Genomic DNA, 20,506 nt, shown 5'->3' on the forward strand with positions numbered 1-20,506 from the left:
GGCGCCTGTAGTCCCAGCTACTCGCAGAGGCTGAGGCAGGAGAATGGCGTGAACCCGGGAGGTGGAGCTTGCAGTGAGCCGAGATCGCGCCACTGCACTCCAGCCTGGGTGACAGAGCGAGACTCCCGTCTCAAAAAAAAAAAAATAAATAAATAAATAAATAAATAAATAAAAGCATATTTGTCTGATAAAGGACCGCTGGCTAGCCCTCCTGTGAGGGCTTCGCAGTCCCCAAACAGGAAGCCGTGATTCAATACGCAGTAGCAAATTTAGGGTGACAACGAGATACATGCCACCTAGCCCGTGATTTCCTTTTCTTTGTTAGTTTTCAATTCCTTCGGGATTACAGGGAGGCGCTCCGGCCTCCTCCCCTAGAGACTGTCGCATTTCCGCCGCTAGGCCGGAAAGCACCACGCGCAGGCCGCAGCCGGCTAGGCCCAGCTCCGGCGCCGCGCGTCACCGGAAGTGAGGCGGCGGAAGTAGTATAACCAGCTGGGAGCCAGCCGGCGGGACGCTGTGGGTTGGCGGCCCAGTGGGATGGCAGATGAGGAAGAAGACCCCACCGTGAGTGATCGTCTCTGTCCAAAACCTGTCTTTTCTCCACTCCTTCGGGCTCAGTAGCGGAGGCAGAGTTCAGGATCGGATCTGCTTGCCTTAGTGAATTCAGCGGACAGAGTTCGGGGACTTCACGCCCTAAGGATTGATCATTTTAGAAAGTGGGGAAGGACATGAAGGAAGATAGGTTTTGTGACCCCTTTCCCTTTGATTTTGGTCTGTATTTGCCAGACACTGAAACACGTACAGAATCATCAGAGGTAAAAACTAACATCTATTAGCGCTAACTATGAACCAACAGTTCAATTGTTAACAAAACTGTACTTACTGTGAAGTAATGGGAAAAGAATGCATTGAAAGACAGCCTGGATTTCAAAATTTCCATTTTCTGTGAGCAAGTTATTTAACTTTGAACATCAGTTTTCTTTTCTTTTCTTTTTTTTTTTTTTTTTGAGACGGAGTCTTGCTCTGTCCCCCAGGCTGGAGGGCAGTGGCGCGATCTCGGCTCACTGCAAGCTCCGCCTCCCGGGTTCACGCCATTCTCCTGCCTCCGCCTCCCGAGTAGCTGGGACTACAGGCGCCCGCCAACACGCCCGGCTAATTTTTTGTATTTTTAGTAGAGACGGGGTTTCACCGTGTTAGCCAGGATGGTCTTGATCTCCTGACCTCGTGATGCGCCCGCCTCGGCCTCCCAAAGTGCTGGGATTACAGGCTTGAGCCACCGCGCCCGGCCTGAACATCAGTTTTCTTGTTATAAAATAGGGTTACGGGCTTACTTAAGGAACGTTTTTAGCACTGTATAAGCAAATGCTTAGGAAATATTAGTTTTGCTTACTACAAAGTCTACAAAGGTAGACTTTGATTCAGTATCAACTGTTTAACAGTAACAGTAGCAATAGGCCACCTTAGTTGTTTAAAAATAAAACCTATGGTCACTGGAACTCTTACAAGTAGAAGCAGTAGGATTATTAGGAACATTGTAGAAGCCATTTTTGCATGAGTTCGAAGTTGGACTAGACACATAGGCTCCTTCCTTCAGTGCTAAGGTTTCGTGTTTTTTTTTGCTGCTTCCTTTGGCTTTCTGGCGTATCTGTTGAAAAGGGAAAAAAAATGTCATTATTAAAATATCAAATGCAAGGCAATTGTTTGACATTTCTATATATACATTTTAACTTCTAGTTTGAGGAAGAAAATGAAGAAATTGGAGGAGGTGCAGAAGGTGGACAGGGTAAAAGAAAGAGACTTTTTTCTAAAGAATGTAAGTAGTATTTGACAATGATTTTGTTACAGATGATGAAAACTTGGACATGTCCTTTCAAAGTAGATTTATTGCTTTGAATGTTTCCCTGTAGGGACAATATTCTCAGACTAGCCTATCGAATTCTGTTTAACTTTTGAATCAGATAGTACCAATCCTAACCCCAATTGTGTGTGTGTGTGTGTGTGTGTGTGTGTGTGTGTGTGTGTGTGTGTATAAATTGCTTTTTTTTTTTGAGATGGAGTCTCACTCTGTCACCCAGGCTGGAGAGCAGTGGTGCAATCTCTGCTCACTGCAAGCTCCGCCTCCCGGGTTCATGCTATTCTCCTGCCTCAGCCTCCTGAGTAGCTGGGACTACAGGCGCCCGCCACCACGCCCAGCTAATTTTTTTTTGTATTTTTAGTAGAGACGGGGTTTCTTCGTGTTAGCCAGGATGATCTCAATCTCCTGACCTTGTGATCCGCCCGCCTTGGCCTCCCAAAGTGCTGGGATTACAGGCATGAGCCACCGCACCCGGCCTATAAATTGCTTTTTTAAGTGAGCAAATGTAATTAATGTTTTAATTTAGAGCAGAAGAACAGACCTCCATTAGTTTTCCTCTTGCTTTATAGCAATAGAGAGGCTTCTTTGACTGTAAGCCACAGGAATAATGGATCCTGCAACAGGTGTTGAGGGAGAGTAGCAAGTGAGCTGGGGCTTGGGCTTTGGACTAAGGCCATGAACAAAGTAAGAAGGTGGTGAACAGCTGGGTGCAGTGGCTCACGTCTGTAATCCCAGCACTTTGGGAGACTGAGGTGGGCAGATCAAGAGGTCAGGAGATTGAGACCAGCCTGGCCAACATGGTGAAACCCCATCTCTACTAAAAATACTTGCCTGAATCTGGGGTTTCTTGAATTTGGGCTTCTTTGATGTTCTCTCATGATTAGATTGAAGTAATCTAATCATGAGAAATAATAGATTAGAAGAATGTATTATTATGTGTCCTCTTAATGCATCATATCAGGGGTACATAATGTCAGTATACTGTATATTATTAGTGATGCTTTGATCACTTGGTTAACATGGTGTCTTCCAGAATTCTCCATTGTAAGTTTACAGAGGTTACTGACGAAAGATCTGTTCTCCTGAACCTTTAAAACAAAAAACTGGGGGAGACTGGGTACAGTGGCTCATGCCTGTAATCCCAGCACTTTGGGGGCCAAGGTGGGAGGATCACTTGAGGTCAGGAGTTCAAGACCAGCCTGGCCAACATGGCGAAACCCCGCCTCTAATAAAAATACAAAAATTAGCTGGGCGTGGTGGTGCGTGCCTATAATTCCACTACTCAAGTGTCGGGCATGGTGGCTCATGCCTGTAATCCCAGCACTTTGGAAGGCTGAGGTGGGTGGATCATGAGGTCAGGAGATCCAGACCAGCCTGGCCAACATGTTGAAACCCCATCTCTACTAAAAATACAAAAATTAGCTGGGCGTGGTGGCCCACACCTGTAGTCCCAGCTACTCGGGAGGCTGAGGCAGGAAAATCACTTGAACCTCGGAGGCAGAGGTTGCAGTGAGCCGAGATCACACCACTGAACTCCAGCCTGGTGACAGAGTCTCAACAAAAAAAAAAGAAAGAAAGCGTCAAGGTTTTGAAAGATGAAAAAGTCGAGGAACTATCAGATTAGAGGGAACTAAGGAGGCATGACAACTAAATAGTACGGGAACCTAAAACAGAAAGAGGACATTGGTGGAAAAACTCGTAAAATCTGAATAAAGTCTGTACCTGCACCGATGTTAATTTCTTAGCTTTGATGACTCCCTATGGTTGTATAACATGTTAACATAAGGGGAAGCTGGATATAGGGCATATGGGAACTCTGTACTATTTTTGCAACTCAGCTGTAAATCTAAAATTATCTTTTTTTAAAAAAAGGCAAAAAAAAGTACAGAATCCAAAACAGAATGATAGGAACTATTGGCTCCTGTGTTTGTTTTTTTCCTCCTGTTTCTGGACCTAAAGACTCTTGCCAGTGTGAAACCCTAGGGATATGGCTATCTCAGGCTGGTTTCCAAGTCACCCTTTTCTTCTGTAGGCCTGGTCTCTTTGTACTTCTACTAGTTTTTACTTCTTCTAAATAGAGGAATTATTTTTAATTTACTCATTTCTTCCTTTAGAAGTATTTTCTGAGTATCTTTTTTTAAAAAAATAAAACTTAGATACAATAAATTGTGCAAGTCTTAAGTGAACAGCTTGCTGAATTTTATGTATGTTATGCAGTCGGCCCTCTATATCCATGGGTTCTGCATCCATGGATTCAACCAACCTCGGATGGAAAATATTCAGAAAAAAAAACTGCATCTGTATTGAATATGTATAGACTTTTTTTCCTTGTCATTATTCCCTAAACAGTATAGTATGACAACTATTTGCATAGCATTTACATTGTATTAGGTATTCTAAGTAACCTAGAGATGATTTAAAATATACATAGGATGTGTTTAGGTTATATGCAAACACTATGCCATTTTATATCTCAGATTTGAGCATCTGCAGATTTTGGTATCTACGGGAGGTCCTGGAACCAAGCTCCCAAGGATACTAAGGGACAACTGTATACACGTGCACATACACACACACACTCACACACTTGTAATCACTACTAAGATCAAGATATGGAACACTTCCAGCATTTGACAGCATTTCTTACCATTTACATACACCCCTTTGATAATCTGATAAAAGTTATAATTATTCCCAGAAAAATGCCCATGTACAGATAATGTATAAAATTTTTCTGTATGATTTCAGGGTAGTCTCAAGGACTTCTTTTTTTATTTTTTGAGGCAGAGTCTCCCTCTCTCGCCCAGGTTGGAATGCATTGGCATGATCTCGGCTCACCGCAACCTCTGCCTCGTGGGTTCAAGCTATTCTCCTGCCTCAGCCTCCCAAGTAGCTGAGATTACAGGTGTGTGCCACCATGCCCCCCTAATTTTTGTATTTTTAGTAGAGACGGGGTTTCACCATGTTGGTCAGGCTGGTCTCAAACTCCCGACCTCAGGTGATCCGCCCACCTTGGCCTCCCAAAGTGCTGAAATTATAAGTGTGAACCACCGTGCTGGCCTTCAAGGACTTCTTAAAGCTTGTCTCTGGACTGGGAGTTTATAGGCGATAGGATAAGAACCTGTGTGGATCTCAGCTGGGTGTGGTGGCTCACACCTGTAATCCCAGCACTTTGGGAGGCCAAGGCAGGAGGATTGCTTGAGTCCAGGGGTTCGAGACCAGCCTGGGCAACAAGGTGGGACCCTGTCTCTACAAAAAAATAAAAATAAATAAATTGTTAGAAACCAGTTCAAAAACAGCCTAGGCAACATAGCAAGACCCCCGTCTCTAGAAAAAATTTAAAATGGCTGGGTGTGGTAGCTTATGCCTGTAATCCCAATAATTTGGGAGGCCAAGGCAGGCAGATCACTTGAGGCCAGGAATTCAAGACTATCCTGGGCGACGTGGCAAAACCCTGACTCTACTAAAAAACACAAAAAAATTAGCCGGGTGTGGTAGCGCATGCCCGTAATCCCAGCTACTTGGAGACTAAAGCTGGAGAATCTCTTGAATCCGGGAGGTGGAGGTTGCAGTGAGCTGAGATCGTGCCATTGCACTCCACCCTGGGTGACACAGTGTCACTTCTGTCTCAAAAAAAACCCCACATATTAGCCAGGCATAGTGGCATGTGTCTGTAGTCCCAGCTGCTCACGTGAGCCAGGGAGGTTGAGGCTGCAGCAAGCTGTGACTGCAACACCACTCCAGCCTGGGCGACAGAGCCAAGACTGTCTCAAAAAAGGAGAGCAAAAAAAAGAATTCACATGGATCCTGTCTGCCCTAAACTACAACTACCAACAAGTGCGATGCTGTTGTGGGTATGAGTAAAGACCCGAGCCAGATCAGCTGGGTTCAAACTCAGGTTCCATCTCTTACTAGCTTTGTGACCTTGGGTAAATCAGTTACTGCAGTGCTTTAATTTTCTCATCTATAGAATGGGGATAATCAATAGTATCTACCTTAAAGGATCATTGTGAGGATTAAATGAGTTATATATGTAAAGGACTTAAGACAATACCTGGCATATAATAAGGGCTGTATACGTTTTGTCTTTTGGCAGTTATTTTTATTTCTCTGTATTAGACTTCTCTCTCATTATTATTATTATTATTATCATTATTATTATTATTTTTGAGACACAGTCTCCCTCTGTCACCCAGGCTGGAGTGCAGTGGCGCGTTCTCAGCTCATTGCAACCTCTGCCTCCTGGATTCAAGCGATTCTCATGCCTCAGCCTCCTGAGTAGCTGGGATTATAGGCATGTGTCAACACCCTCAACTGACTTTTGTGTTTTTCTTTAGTAGAAACGGGGTTTCACCTTGTTGGCCAGGCTGATCTCAAACTTCTGGCCTCAAGTGATCTGCCTCAGCCTCCTGAAGTGCTGGGATTACAGGCGTGAGCCACAATCCTGGCCTACGCCCAGCTAATTTTTGGCTTTTTTATAGAGACAGGGTTTCGCCATGTTGCCCAGGCTTGTCTCAAACTCCTGAGCTCAAGCAGTCTACTTGCCTGGGCCTCCCAAAGTGCTGGGATTACAGGCGTGGGCCACTGCACCCGACCTAGACTTATCTTTTGCATCTCCTATGGTTTCTTCAGATGAAGCCTGAAAGGGCTTTGCCAGCAGTTGTATTCATCTAGGAAATGTCAAAATTCCTTGTAGTAAGACCTCTGCTTTCTCATTTTGAGTACCCTGTTTCTTCCTATAAGAACAGATTTGGGGCTGGGCGTGGTAGCTCACGCCTGTAATCCCAGCACTTTGGGAGGCCTAGGCGGGTGGATCACGAGGTCAGGAGATCGAGACCATCCTGGCTAACACAGTGAAACCCCTTCTCTACTAAAAATACAAAAAATTAGCCGGGCGTGGTCGCGGGTGCCTGTAGTCCCAGCTACTTGGGAGGCTGAGGCAGGAGAATGGTGTGAACCTGGGAGGCGGCGGAGCTTGCAGTGAGCCGAGATGGCGCCACTGCATTCCAGCCTGGGTGACAGAGTGAGACTCCGTCTCAAGAAAAACAAACAAACAAACAAAATGTATTTGGAGAACTTTCTCTCATGTCTTTTTTTTTTTTTTTTTTTTGAGACGGAGTCTCGCTCTGTCGCCCAGGCTGGAGTGCAGTGGCGCAGTCTCGGCTCACTGCAAGCTCCGTCTCCCAGGTTCACGCCATTCTCCTGCCTCAGCCTCTCCGAGTAGCTGGGACTACAGGCGCCCGCCACCACGCCCGGCTAATTTTTTGTATTTTTAGTAGAGACAGGGTTTCACTATGGTCTCGATCTCCTGACCTCGTGATCCGCCCGCCTCGGCCTCCCAAAGTGCTGGGATTACAAGCATGAGCCACCGCGCCCGGCTCTCTCATGTCTTTTCCCCTATGGTAATATCAGTAAAGAATCTGCCTTTTTCCCAATGCCCCACTGCCATGCCCACACACAAAAACCACCTCCAGAAAAGGCTAAGCTGTTGCTGTCTGCCCTGTCCCCTGCCAGAGTTTCCTACTTAAAGGTGTTCTGCTGGGGGCAGGGGCTGGTAAGTAGATGCTAGAGATTAGGAAAAGACTTTACCTTAGGGTTCAGTAGGTGGGAGGAAGGAAGAGTTTGGTTGGAGGCTACGTGGGAACAGTTGGTCATCAGACTGTTCTTAAACCTTTTACACCAGAATTCATACTTGGAGATAACAAATACAATGTAAATATGTTTTTATACCAATATTATCTATAACTTGGTTCATTTCTAGTTTTTTTTTTTTAAGTATCAAATTGTTAAATCTATAAAAGTAAACAAAAGTGATTGTTCTTTTACAGTGCGATGTATGATGTATGGCTTTGGGGATGACCAGAATCCTTATACTGAGTCAGTGGATATTCTTGAAGATCTTGTCATAGAGTTTATCACTGAAATGGTAAGATTCTTTCCTAACTGGTCTTAGTTAATTGAAGAATAGATTTGAAATATTAAACTTTAGGTAAGACTAGAACTTGTGGCATCCCTTTGAAATAAGCTATCCATTTGAGTGCTTGTGGCATCCCTTTGAAATAAGCTATCCATTTGAGTGCTTGTTTGCAGAAGTTATTGGTTACTATTTAGCATTAAGGATGGAGGTTATACATATATATTCTATCCCCCCTTCTTCCTTTTTTTTTTTTTTTTTTTTTGAGACGGAGTTTCGTTCTTGTTGCCCGGACTGGAGTGCAATGGCGTGATCTCGGCTCACCGCAACCTCCGTCTCCCGGGTTCAAGGGATTCTCCTCCCTCAGCCTCCGAGGAGCTGGGATTACAGGCATGCACCACCACGCCCGGCTAATTTTGTATTTTTTAGTAGAGACGGGATTTCTCCACATTGGTCAGGCTGGTCTCAAACTCCCGACCTCAGGTGATCCGCCAGCCTCGGCCTCCCAAAGTGCTGGGATTACAAGCGTGAGCCAACGCTCCCAGCCTCTTCCATTTTTTATAAGGACATAATTATAAAATCCTTGAATAAAATAAAAATATTACCCATAATACCATTATCCAACATAGGTTTATTTTTTTCCCCTCCTTTTCCAGTATTTAAAGATATGCAATGTTTTTTTGTGTGTGTGTCTGTGTGTGTGACAGGATCTCACTCTGTTGCCCAGGCTGGAGTGCAGTGGCATGATCATTGCTCACTGCAGCTGAGACCTTCCGGATTCAAGTGGTCCTCCCACCTCAGCCTCCCAAATACCTGGGACTACAGGCACATGCCACCATGCTCTGCTGATTTTTGAATTTTTTGTAGAGACGGGGTCTCACTGCGTTGCCCAGGTTGGTCTTGAACTCCTGGGTTCAAGCAGTCTACCCCCTCAGCCTCCCAAAGTGCTGGGATTACAGGCATGAGCCACTGTGTCCGGCTCAATGCTGTATTATTAAGTATTTAGCTTCTTTTTTTTTTTTTTTTTTTTTTTTTTTTGAGACGGAGTCTCACTCTCTCGCCCAGGCTGGAGTGCAGTCTCGGCTCGCTGCAAGCTCTGCGTCCCGGGTTCACGCCATTCTCCTGCCTCAGCCTCTCCGAGTAGCTGGGACTACAGGCGCCCGCCACCACGCCTGGCTAATTTTTTTGTATTTTTAGTAGAGACGGGGTTTCACCGTGGTCTCGATCTCTTGACCTCATGATCCGCCCGCCTCGGCTTCCCAAAGTGCTGGGATTACAAGCATGAGCCACCATGCCCGGCCTTTAGCTTCTATTTTTTAATCATTAGAAATAATGCTATGATAGGTCTTTGATTTTGCACGGGTGAGTATATAATGACAGGGGATGAGATAGATTTATTTGATTTTTGGAAAACCCACCAATATTTATTGGGTATTAAGATAGAGGAGGACACAAAGCATAAATGAAATGGGTGAGTACACAAAATTATAAAATTATTTTATACAAGTGAAGACAAAATCTACATATATCAAAAAACAAAAAAGGAACAATAAAGTTGACAGCTTTCATGTCCTTAAGATTTTTCTTAAAGTGCCTGTGAAGCATAAAGGGGAACATTGCTAATAATCCAGTAGAAAATAGACAAAGGACATGAGTAGAAAGATAATTCACAAATGAATAGCCATAATAATAATAAGAGAAAATCTTCTACCTCACTTGCAATTAATAAATGCAAATTAAAACAGTAAAATATTAGATTTTAAAAAGTTAAATGTAATATGTTTCTTTGTAATAGACTCACAAGGCAATGTCAATTGGAAGACAAGGTCGAGTGCAAGTTGAAGATATCGTCTTCTTGATTCGTAAGGACCCAAGGAAGTTTGCCAGGGTTAAAGACTTGCTTACTATGAATGAAGAATTGAAACGAGCTAGAAAAGCATTTGATGAAGCAAATTATGGATCTTGACACTTTTTGTAGTTTCTGAAAATTACCATCTGGGGAAACCATATATAATAATGTATATTTTCTAAAGTAAGGTTCTGATATCTAGCCATGTAAATGAAAGATGGAGAAACACAAAGTTTTCAGCCTTTATTTTTATGCCTTTGATTTTAGAGTGATATTGGTGCATGTAATTGCCTGCCTTTGTATTACCATACTTGAATTACTTACTGGGTTTTAATGACCACACATAAGTCAAAGTACCTTGCAAACCATGTCGTTCCTTCTGACTATGTAAAGGATAAAGTAGTATTTGTGTGTTAGGTATGTTTATGCCCTTGTAACCTTGTAAGCTATACTGTAGCTTTTTTTTTTTTTTTTTTTTGAGACGGAGTCTCACTATGTCACCAGGCTGGAGTGCAGTGGCATGATCTCAGCTCACTGCAAGCTCCACCTCCCGGGTTCAAGTGATTCTCCTTCCTCAGCCTCTCGAGTAGCTGGGAAGTACAGGCGCCTGCCACCATGCCTGGCTAACTTTTTGTATTTTTAGTAGTGACAGGGTTTCACCATATTAGCCAGGATGGTTTCGATCTCTTAACCTCGTGATCCACCTGCCTCGGCCCCCCAAAGTGCTGGGATTACAGGTGTGAGCCACCGCGCCTGGCCTACTGTAGCTATTTAATATGTGAAATCTAAATGGCATTTTTGACTTGACAGCTCAGACTTGTACTTCATGTATTCAGAAGTTTTTAGACAACAACTAGTTTATTGTCTAGTTCATTATTAAAGATAATGAACTAGGCCGGGTGTGGTGGCTCATACCTGTAATCCCAGCACTTTGGGAGGCTGAGGCGGGCAGATCATCTGAGGCCAGGAGTTCCAGACCAGCCTGGCCAACATGGCAAAACCTCACCTCTACTAAAAATTAAAAAATTAGCCAGGCATGGAGGCATGCGCCTGTAATCCCAGCTACTTGGGAGGCTGAGGCAGAAGAATTGCTTGAACCCAGGAGGCAGAGATTGCAGTGAGCCGAGATGGCGCCACTGCACTCCAGCCTGGGCAATAGAGTGTGACTCTCTCAAAAAAACAAATACAGATAATGAACTGGTTTGCATTTCTTTTAAAGAGATGATAGAGGAAAATACAGTTTTTTGTAAGAATGTTTATCTCTCTTAAGAGATAATCTGTTTTAATTTTCTTCAGATAACAAGTTATTATTATTTTTTAAGAAAGCAAGTTTCACGGGCCGGGCGCGGTGGCTCACGCCTGTAATCCCAGCACTTTGGGAGGCCAAGGCGGGCGGATCACGAAGTCAGGAGATCGAGACCATCCTGGCTAACACGGTGAAACCCCGTCTCTACTAAAAATACAAAAAATTAGCCGGGCGCAGTGGCAGGTGCCTGTAGTCCCAGCTACTCGGGAGGCTGAGGCTGGAGAATGGCGTAAACCCGGGAGGCGGAGCTTGCAGTGAGCCAAGATCGCAGCACTGCACTCCAGCCTGGGCGGCAGAGCAAGACTCCGTCTCAAAAAAAACAAAACAAAAAAAAAAGAAAGCAAGTTTCACATTGCTTTCACAACACATAATGCTGTGTTGGAAGGCTTTTTGATTTAAAATCTTTTTGGATTTATAACATCCTGTTAAAGTTTTAGGAGAACCCGTTTTCCCAGATCAGATTCAAGCTTCTAAAAATAAATGCTTTCAGTAGCAGGAATGGCATTGCTTAAAAAGCTGATGGCAGGGTAAGCGTTTGGGTTAGTGTTTTATTAACATATTTGTAAGTACTTGTTCATTGTGGAAATGTGTCCTTGACTAAAACCATATGTGGCTATGGAAACCATGTTTGTAGTTCTGGATACACAGGTTTTGTGTGTATTTACTCTATGTATTAAATTATTATTGCCCTTAGTTTAAAGTAAGGATTACAGTTGGATTTACGTAGATCACTGAATGTTATTATTGTTTATGAAACTTAACTTTTTGTGTGCCGCTTATAAACATGATCTATAAATCAGTGCTTGGGAAAATTTTACTTTCTTAATCTACTGATACAGGAATAAAATATGAACAATTAAACAGGTTGATCCTTGAATCTGACTGATTTATGACTTTTTTTCCTCCCAGAATATTATGCCCATTACTGGTAATATGATAATTCTTGCTGCTTAGTCTAGCTGAAAATTTTTTTTATTTCAGTGCATATCTGGGTGAATCTTTTCATTTAAAAAAACAGGACTGGGCACCATGGCCCATGCCTATAATCCCAGCACTTTGGGAGGCCTAAGCAGGAGGATCTCTTGAGCCCAGGAGTTGGAGACCAGTCTGGGCAACATAGAGAGACCCCATCTCAACTAAAAATCAAGGCCAGGCACAGTGCCTCACACCTGTAATCCCAGCACTTTGGGAGGCCAAGGCGGGTGGATCACTTCAGGTCAGGAGTTCAAGACCAGCCTGGCCAACATGGTGAAACCCTGTCTCTACTAAAAATACAAAAAAAATTAGCCAGGCATGGTGGCATGCCTGTAGTCCCAGCTACTTAGGAGGCTGAGGCGAGAAGATTGCTTGAGCCCAGGAGTCGGAGACCAGCCTAGGCAAGCCCCATCTCTGTAAAAGCGCCAGGCACAGTGGTTTCTGCTTGTAGTCCTAGCTACTCAGGAGGGTGAGGTGGGAGAATCACTTGAGCCTGGGAGGTCAAGGCTTCAGTAAACTGTTCACTCTGTCGCCCAGGCTGGAGTGTAGTGGCACAATCACTGCTCACTGCCTCGGCCTCCTGTGCTCAAATAATCCTCCCACCTCAGCCTCCCGCGTAGCTGGGACTACAGGCATGCCTGGCTAGAGAAGCTATTTCACTGTGTTGCCCAGACTGAGTGGGACTTTGTGTTAAGACTATTTTAGGTTACAAGTGATATAACTTAACTCAAAACTATTAATAGCATAAACAAGGAATTTATTGGCTTACCTAACTGAAACATGGGAAAGGAGATGGAGCTGAATTTAGGGTTGACTGGATCTAAATACTTGAGAACAAGACTCTGTCTCTCTGTCTTTTATCATAATTTTGGTTTTATTCTAAGAGTGGCACAGGAACATGATGGCCAGCAGTTCTAGGGTTCCCTCCTTACAACTCCAAATTGAAGAAGTTGCTTTACTTCGTAATAGAGAAAATTCCAAGCAAGGATTATGACGATCCGAGCTCTTATTTTCTTCCTGGACCAGTCACTATGGCCAGGAAGAAGTTGTACTATAGCCCGGGTCTCATGCCCCACTTCTGGTAAAAAAGAGCTTGGAATGGGATTGGGATACTAGATACTGCTATTAGCAAAAAGGGGAAAGAGGCTCGGCGGGCTGACTTGATTAATGAGCTTACTTATTAACTTCAAATTCTGGTGGTAAGGTGGCATGGCTGTCTTCCAGTATTTAGAGCTGCACTGTGTAAATGGTAGCCACTAGCCACATAAGGCTATTTACATTTTAAAATGAAAAATTCAGCTGGGTGCAGTAGCTCATGCCTGTAATCCCAGCTTTTTAGGAGGCCAAGACAGGCAGATCACTTGAGGTCAGAAGTTCAAGACCAGCCTGGCCAACATGATGAAACACCATCTCTATGAAAAATACAAAAATTAGCCAGGTCTGGTGGCACGTGCCTGTAATCCCAGCTACTCAGGTGGCTGAGGCAGAAGAATTGCTTGAACCCAGGAGGCAGAGGCTGCAGTGATCCGAGATCACACCACTGCACTCCAGATGGGGCAACAGAGTGAGACTCTGTCTCAAAAAATAAAATATTTAAAAAATGATAATAAAATGAAAAATTCACTTGCTTAGTTGCGTTTGCTGTATTTCAAGTGCTCAAAAGCCTTACGGTAAGTGGGTACAGCATTGGACAGTGCTGATATTGGAACATTGCCATCATCACAGAAAATTCTTTGGGACAGTGCTGATCTAGAGTATATATAGGTGCTCTCTCCTAAATTAATTCACTTTTTTTTAAACTTCCTATAGAAAATCTCAAGTATACACAATAATAGTGTAACTAGCCCCCAGCTTCAACAAGTAACCAACTTTTTGCCAATTTGTCCTATCCCCCTATCTTTAAATAATTTTTAAATTTTTATTTTTGGACTTTGGTTTCAGAACCCTTATATCTTTTTTAAGGTAGGGGGGCAGTATTATTTTAAAGCAAATCTGGCTGGGTGCAATGGCTCATGCCTATAATCCCAAAACTTTGGGAGGCCGAGGCAAATGGATCACCTGAGGTCAGGAGTTCGAGACCAGCCTGGCCAACATAGTGAACCCCCGTCTCTAATAAAAATACAAAAATTAGCTGGGCATAGTCGCGGGAGCCTGTAATCCCAGCTATTTGAGAGTCAGGCAAAAGAATCCCTTGAACTGGGGTGGTAGAGGTTGCGGTGAGCCAAGATCGTGCCATTGCACTCCAGCCTGGGCAACAAGAGTGAGACTCCATCTCAAAAAAATAAAAAACAAAAAATAAAGCAAATCCCAGACATCCTTGTATCATTTCATCTATAAATGCTTCAGTACATATTTCTTTTCTTTTTTTTTTTGTGACATAGTCTCACTCTGTCACCGAGGCTGGAGCGCAGTGGTGTGATCTTGGCTCACTGCAACCTCCACCTCCTGGGTTCATGCGATTCTCCTGCCTCAGCCTCCCGAGTAGCTGGGATTACAAGCATCTGCTACCATGCCCAGCTAATTTTTGTATTTTTAGTAGAGATGGGGTTTCACCATGTTGGCTAGGCTGGTCTTGAACTCCTGAACTCAAGTGATCCACCTGCCTTGGCCTCCCAAAGTGCTGGGATTACAGGTATGAGCCAATGTGCCTGAGCTTCAGTACATATTTCTAACAAGTTTAAAAAGCCCAAATAGTATTACCATATCCTATCAAAAATTAACACTAATTCCTCAATATTCCATCTAATACCCAATTCCTGTTAACTTTTTAATTTTTTTGAAATAGGGTCTTGCTCTGTTGCCCAGGCTAGAGTGCAGTGGCATGATCATGGCTTACTACAGCCTTTGCCTCCTGGGTTCAAGCAGTCCTCCCACCTTAACCTCCCAAGTGGCTAGGACTACAGGTGTGCAGCACCACAACTGGGTAATTTTTAAAATTTTTTGTAGAGAGAGGGGTCTCACTGTGTTGCCCAGGCTGGTCTTGAACTCCTGAGTTCAAGCAATCCTCCTGCCTTAGTCCTGCCAAAGTACTGGAATGATTGCAGGCGTGAGCCACAGTGCCTGATGCCAAATCCCTGTTTAAATCTTGCTGATTTGTCTCAACATATCTTTTTTGAGGGTGTGTACTAATTTCAATTGTTACTGTAACAAATTACAGCTCATTTAGTGACTTAACACACATTTATTATTTAACTAGTTCTCTAGTTAAGAAGTTTGACCCTAGCCCGGATCACGAGGTCAGGAGATCGAGACCATCCTGGCTAACACAGTGAAACCCCATCTCTACTAAAAAATACAAAAAATTAGCCTGGCATGGTGGTGGGCACATGTAGTCCCAGCTACTCGGGAGGCTGAGGCAGGAGAATGGCGCGAACCCAGGAGGTGGAGCTTGCAGTGAGCCGAGATCATGCCACTGCACTCCAGCCTGGGCGACAGAGTGAGACTCCATCTCAAAAAAAAAAAAAAAAAAAAAAGAAGTTTGACCCTAGCCTTACTGTGCTAAAATCAAGGTGCTGACACAGTTGTGTTCCTTTCTGTGTTCTAGGAGACACCTGTTTGCTTGCCTTTTCCAACTTGTAAAGGCTACATTTCTTGGCTCATGTTACCCTTCTTCAAAGCTAGCAATGTTGCATCTCCCTGGCCTGTGACTCCAGCTGGTAAGGATTCTCTGTGATATTGGACCCACCTGGATAACCCAGAATACTCTCCCCATTTCAAGGTTCTTTTTTTTTTTTTTTTTTTTTTTTTTGAGACGGAGTCTCGCTCTGTCGCCCAGGCTGGAGTGCAGTGGCGCAATCTCGGCTCACTGCAAGCTCCGCCTCCCGGGTTCACGCCATTCTCCTGCCTCAGCCTCTCCGAGTAGCTGGGACTACAGGCGCCTGCCACCACACCCGGCTAATTTTTTGTATTTTTAGTAGAGACGGGGTTTCACCGTGGTCTCGATCTCCTGACCTCGTGATCCGCCCACCTCGGCCTCCCAAAGTGCTGGGATTACAAGCGTGAGCCACCGCGCCCGGCCCTCAAGGTTCTTAAGTTAATCATGGAAGCAAAATCTCTTTTTACCATGTCAAGTAACATATTCTCAGGTCCTGGGAATTAGGATGTGGACTTTTTTTTTTTTTTTTGAGATAGGGTCTCGCTTTGTGACCCAGGCTGGAGTGATCATAGCTCACTGCAGCCTCCAACTCCTGTCAAGCAATCCTCCTGCCTCAGCCTACTCAGTAGTTAGGGCTATAGGCAACACACCACCATGCCTGGCTAAAGGAAGTAGACATCTGTGAGGGGTTATTATTCTGCTTCCCACAGTTTCTTTGAAGTAGGATCTAAACAAGGTGTCACCCATTGCATTTGTTTGGTATGTCTAAATTTCTTTTAATCTATAATAATTCCCTCCAAGCTTTGTGGCTTTTTGTTGTTGTTGTTAGAGACAGGGTCTTGCTCTGTCACTCAGGCTGGAGTGCAGTGGCAGGATCACAGCTCACTGCAGCCTTGAACTCGTGGGTTCATCATCCTCATGCCTCAGCCTCCCAAGTAGTTAAGACTACACTGCACCTGGCTAATTTTTTTCTTAATTTTGTAGACATGGAGTCGCACTATGTTGCCCAGGCTGGCCTTGAACTCCTGTCCTCAAGCCATTCTCCTGCCTCAGATTCCCAAAGTTCTGGGATTATAGGCATGAGCCACAGTGGCCAGCCTCCAATTTAAGTGAAGCACTCTCTCTTTTTTTTTTCGAGACTGAGTCTCACTCTGTTGCCCAGGCTGGAGTGCAGTGGCATGATCTTGGCTCACCACAACCTCTGCCTCTCAGGTTCAAACAATTCTCCTGCCTCAGCCTTCTGAGTAGCCGGGATCACAGGCGGGTGCCACCATACCCAACCAAGTTTTGTACTTTTTTAGTAGAGACAGGGGTTTCGCCATGTTGGCCAGGCTGGTCTCAAACTCCTGACCTCAGGTGATCTGCCCGCCTCAGCCTCCCAAAGTGCTGGGATTACAGGTGTGAGCCACCATGCCTGGCCGGAATTGGTGTTCTTGAGTAAAAACTGTAATAGTGTAAGTGTAGAAATTTTAAAGTGGAGGAAAGAGCTCACTTGGCCTGTCATCAGTGGAGAAGGGTGCTGCCTGGAGAGTCATTTGGCCATTTTCCAAGAGACTTTGGGAGGTTGCATTACTTGAGTGAATATACTATAGTCCAGAGCCAGAGTTTGATTTGCAGCATTGCAGGCTTCGAAACTGATTTCATCAGCAAATAGCACATTCATCTCTCTGGGAGCGCTCATAGAATCCAAACTTATAAGACCAATGTATGAAAACGGATACCAGTTTATAGATGTAAGTAAAACTTGCACCTGTATGATCAGCACATTCTTCCTTCTGTAGGCATACACATGTAGGAAATGAAAACAAAATTACGAGGGTGAATGACAGTGAGGGGAGTTACATGAATGCATTGTCTAGAGCAGTGGTCCCCAACCTTTTTTCTACCAGGGACCAGTTTTGTGGAAGACAGTTTTTCTATGGACTGGGGTGAGGGTGATGGGGGCATGGTTTCATGATGATTCAAGTGCATTACATTTATTGTGCACTTTATTTCTATTATTATTACATTGTTTTTTTTTTACACACCTGCCCATCTAATTTTTTTATTTTTATTTATTTATTTTTTGAGATGGAGTCTCGCTCTGTTGCCCAGGCTGGAGTGCAGTGGGGCGATCTTGGCTCACTGCAACATCTGCCTCCCAGATTCAAGCGATTCTCCTACCCAGCTAATTTTTGTATTTTCAGTAGAGATGGGGTTTCACCATGTTGGCTAGGCTGGTCTCAAACTCCTGACCTTGTGATATGCCTGCTTCGGCCTCCCAAAGTACTGGAATTACAGGCATGAGCTACCGCGCCTGGCCTAATTTTTGTATTTTTAGTAGAGACAGAATTTCACTATGTTGGCCAGGCTGGTCTCGAATTCCTGACCTCGTGATCCATCCGCCTCGGCCTCCCAAAGTGTTGGAATTACTTTGGGTGTGAACCACCATGCCTGGCATTTTTTTTTTTTCTAAGACAGAGTCTTGCTCTGTCATCCAGGCTGGAGTGCAGTGGTGCAACCTTGGCTCGCTGCAACCTCCATCTCCCAGGTTCAAATGATCCTCCTGCCTCAGCCTCCTGTAGCTGGGACTACAGGGGCACAACACCATGCCCAGCTAATTTTTGTAAAGACAAGATTTCACAGTGTTGGCCAGGCTGGTCTGGAACTCCCGACCTCAAGTGATTGCCCACCTCAGCCTTTCAAAGTGCTGGGATTACAGGTGTGATTCTGATAAGTGGAATTCTAAAGTTAGAAATAGGGCTGGGTGAGGTGGCTCATGCCTATAATCCCAACACTTTGGGAGACCTAGGCAGGCAGGTCACTTGAGCCCAGGAGTTTGAGAACAGTCTGGGCAACATGGCAAAACCCTGTCTCTACAAAAATTAGCTGTGTGTGGTGACGGACGCCTGTAGACCTAGCTACTGAGGAGGCCGAGGTGGGAGGATCGCTTGAGCCTGGGAGGTGGAGGTTGCAGTGAGCTGAGATTATGCCACTGTACTCCAGCCTGGGCAACAAAGCAAGGTCCAGTCTCAAATAACTAAATACAATGAAATAAAGTAAGGAGCAAATTTCTTATGTGTTACCAGTAGATTGATAGGAGTTCCTATTTGAACTTTTGTACAAAATCTCATGTTATTTGTAGCACTGAGACTTCTATGTATAATACTTTATTATGTTTATACATAATACTATGATTATTTCTGCTTACACAGAGAACCTGGTAGACTGCCTTGATATCATTGGGTACATTCTTTTAGGATCAGAACAATTGCTAAAGCAAAAATCATTTTTCAATTTGTATTTGCATGGCCATTTTGGATAAATAACTGAAATTTTATTGGAAAGAGCCGGTATACTTACTGACCAAACTCTAAAAGAAATGCTAATACTATACTTATTTTTTCTGAAATAGGGTTTTCTTTTTTTTTTTTTTTTTTTTGAGACGGAGTCTTGCTCTGTCCCCCAGGCTGGAGTGCAGTGGCGCGATCTCGGCTCACTGCAAGCTCCGCCTCCCCGGGTTCACGCCATTCTCCTGCCTCAGCCTCCCGAGTAGCTGGGACTACAGGCGCCCGCCAACACGCCCGGCTAATTTTTTGTATTTTTAGTAGAGACGGGGTTTCACCCTGTTAGCCAGGATGGTCTCGATCTCCTGACCTCGTGATCCGCCCGCCTCAGCCTCCCAAAGTGCTGGGATTACAGGCTTGAGCCACCGCGCCCGGCCTGAAATAGGGTTTTCATAAGTATTTTGGAGGCATATGAACTTATAAGACACCAATCAAAACTTGTTTTTGTGATTATGACATTTCTTCCATCTTTATAGGAAGTTCTACTAAATGGTCACAAGCTTATTACTGGAAACTTTCTAACCTTATCCTAAAACACTTATCTGAAATTATGATGCTTAATGTGCTTTATGTATTACTAACATTTCCTAACATTTAGTTTCCCCTTTTAAAAATTTTGACATATGGCCAGGCGCGGTGGCTCACGCCTGTAATCCCAGCACTTTGGGAGGCCAAGGCAGGCGGATCACGAGGTCAGGAAATCAAGACCATCCTGGCTAACATGGTGAAACCCTGTCTCTACTAAAAAAAAAAAAAATACAAAAAATTAGCCGGGCATGGTGGTGGGCGCCTGTAGTCCCAGCTACTCGGGTGGCTGAGGCAGGAGAATGGCGTGAACCCGGGAGGCAGAGCTTTCAGTGAGCTGAGATTGTGCCACTGCACTCCAGCCAGGGTGACAGAGCAAGACTCCATCTCAAAAAAAGAAAAAAAATTTGACGTATTTCACTGACTTGATTAAAGTGGATGTTTTCCAAAATAATTTATTTTTATTTTCAAGAATATATCAGATATTTACTTAATATAAATAACAGCGTATCTCTTTTGTGTATAACTAAGTTTTTGTTTAGAGGTCTAGATAGGAGCCCTGGAAGACCCCGATAATTCTACTTCTGTTGCCCAGACTGGAGTGCAGTGGTGCGATCTCGGCTCACTCCAACCTCTGCCTCTCGGGTTCGAACGTGCGCCACCACGCCCTGCTAATTTTTGCATTTTTCAGTAGAGACAGGGTTTCTCCATGTTGGCCAGGCTGGTCTCGAACTCCTGACCTCAGATGATCTGCTCCTCTCAGCTTCCCCAAGTGTTGGGATTACAGGCCTGAGCCGCCATGCCTGTCCCTTGAATCTGTTTAAAGGAGAAGCAGCAGTGGTGGTGCTTTGTTCTCCTAAAGCCTCACTTAGGTTAATTCCATATCTTGGTTAGGTGCTACTGGATCCGAAGCACAAAGCTCTTTGATGTGTGTATATATGTGTGTGTTCTAGTAATGGGAGTGGAGCTTCTAAAACAAACTTCCCCTGAATTCCTTGAGGCAAAGTTTCCTAGCTTGGGCTTGTACTAAGACTCCTTTCTCCTATTTGGGGAAAACCAAAAACTTCTATTCTCCTTTTTAGAAATAACATTTAAGAATCATATTAAAAGAGGTCCACCTTAGCCTATAGGCATTTAAGTCACAAGGCACCATGAATCATT

At 44.2% G+C, this 20,506-nt stretch overlaps 1 protein-coding gene across 2 annotated transcripts; it reads left to right on the top strand.

The window, feature by feature from the left end:
* The first annotated feature begins 479 nt into the window (after positions 1–479).
* On the top strand, positions 480–10,121 carry TAF13 (TATA-box binding protein associated factor 13). 2 transcript variants are annotated; one of them, XM_003267887.2, is made up of 4 exons: positions 480–564; positions 1,735–1,813; positions 7,684–7,781; positions 9,565–10,121. In XM_003267887.2, the coding sequence occupies exons 1-4, from the start codon at positions 538–540 to the stop codon at positions 9,733–9,735; spliced, it is 375 nt and encodes a 124-aa protein (XP_003267935.1). In that variant the 5' UTR covers positions 480–537; the 3' UTR covers positions 9,736–10,121. The 2 variants fall into 2 exon arrangements, with proteins under 2 accessions (XP_003267935.1, XP_030679098.1); XM_030823238.1 differs by lacking the exon at positions 480–564 and adding an exon at positions 576–815 and having other exon boundaries at positions 9,565–9,799.
* Positions 10,122–20,506: the final 10,385 nt, after the last annotated feature.

Source organism: Nomascus leucogenys, chromosome 12, assembly GCF_006542625.1.
Source record: "Nomascus leucogenys isolate Asia chromosome 12, Asia_NLE_v1, whole genome shotgun sequence".
Taxonomy (NCBI): domain Eukaryota; kingdom Metazoa; phylum Chordata; class Mammalia; order Primates; family Hylobatidae; genus Nomascus; species Nomascus leucogenys.

Bases quoted from the DNA above. Each gene is read 5' to 3' on its own strand.
- TAF13 (XM_030823238.1), top strand. From the start codon at position 729: ATGAAGGAAGATAGGTTTTGTGACCCCTTTCCCTTTGATTTTGGTCTG. The intron at 816-1,734 runs GTAAAAACTAAC...TTTAACTTCTAG, and splicing joins CACGTACAGAATCATCAGAG to TTTGAGGAAGAAAATGAAGA. The intron at 1,814-7,683 runs GTAAGTAGTATT...GTTCTTTTACAG, and splicing joins GAGACTTTTTTCTAAAGAAT to TGCGATGTATGATGTATGGC.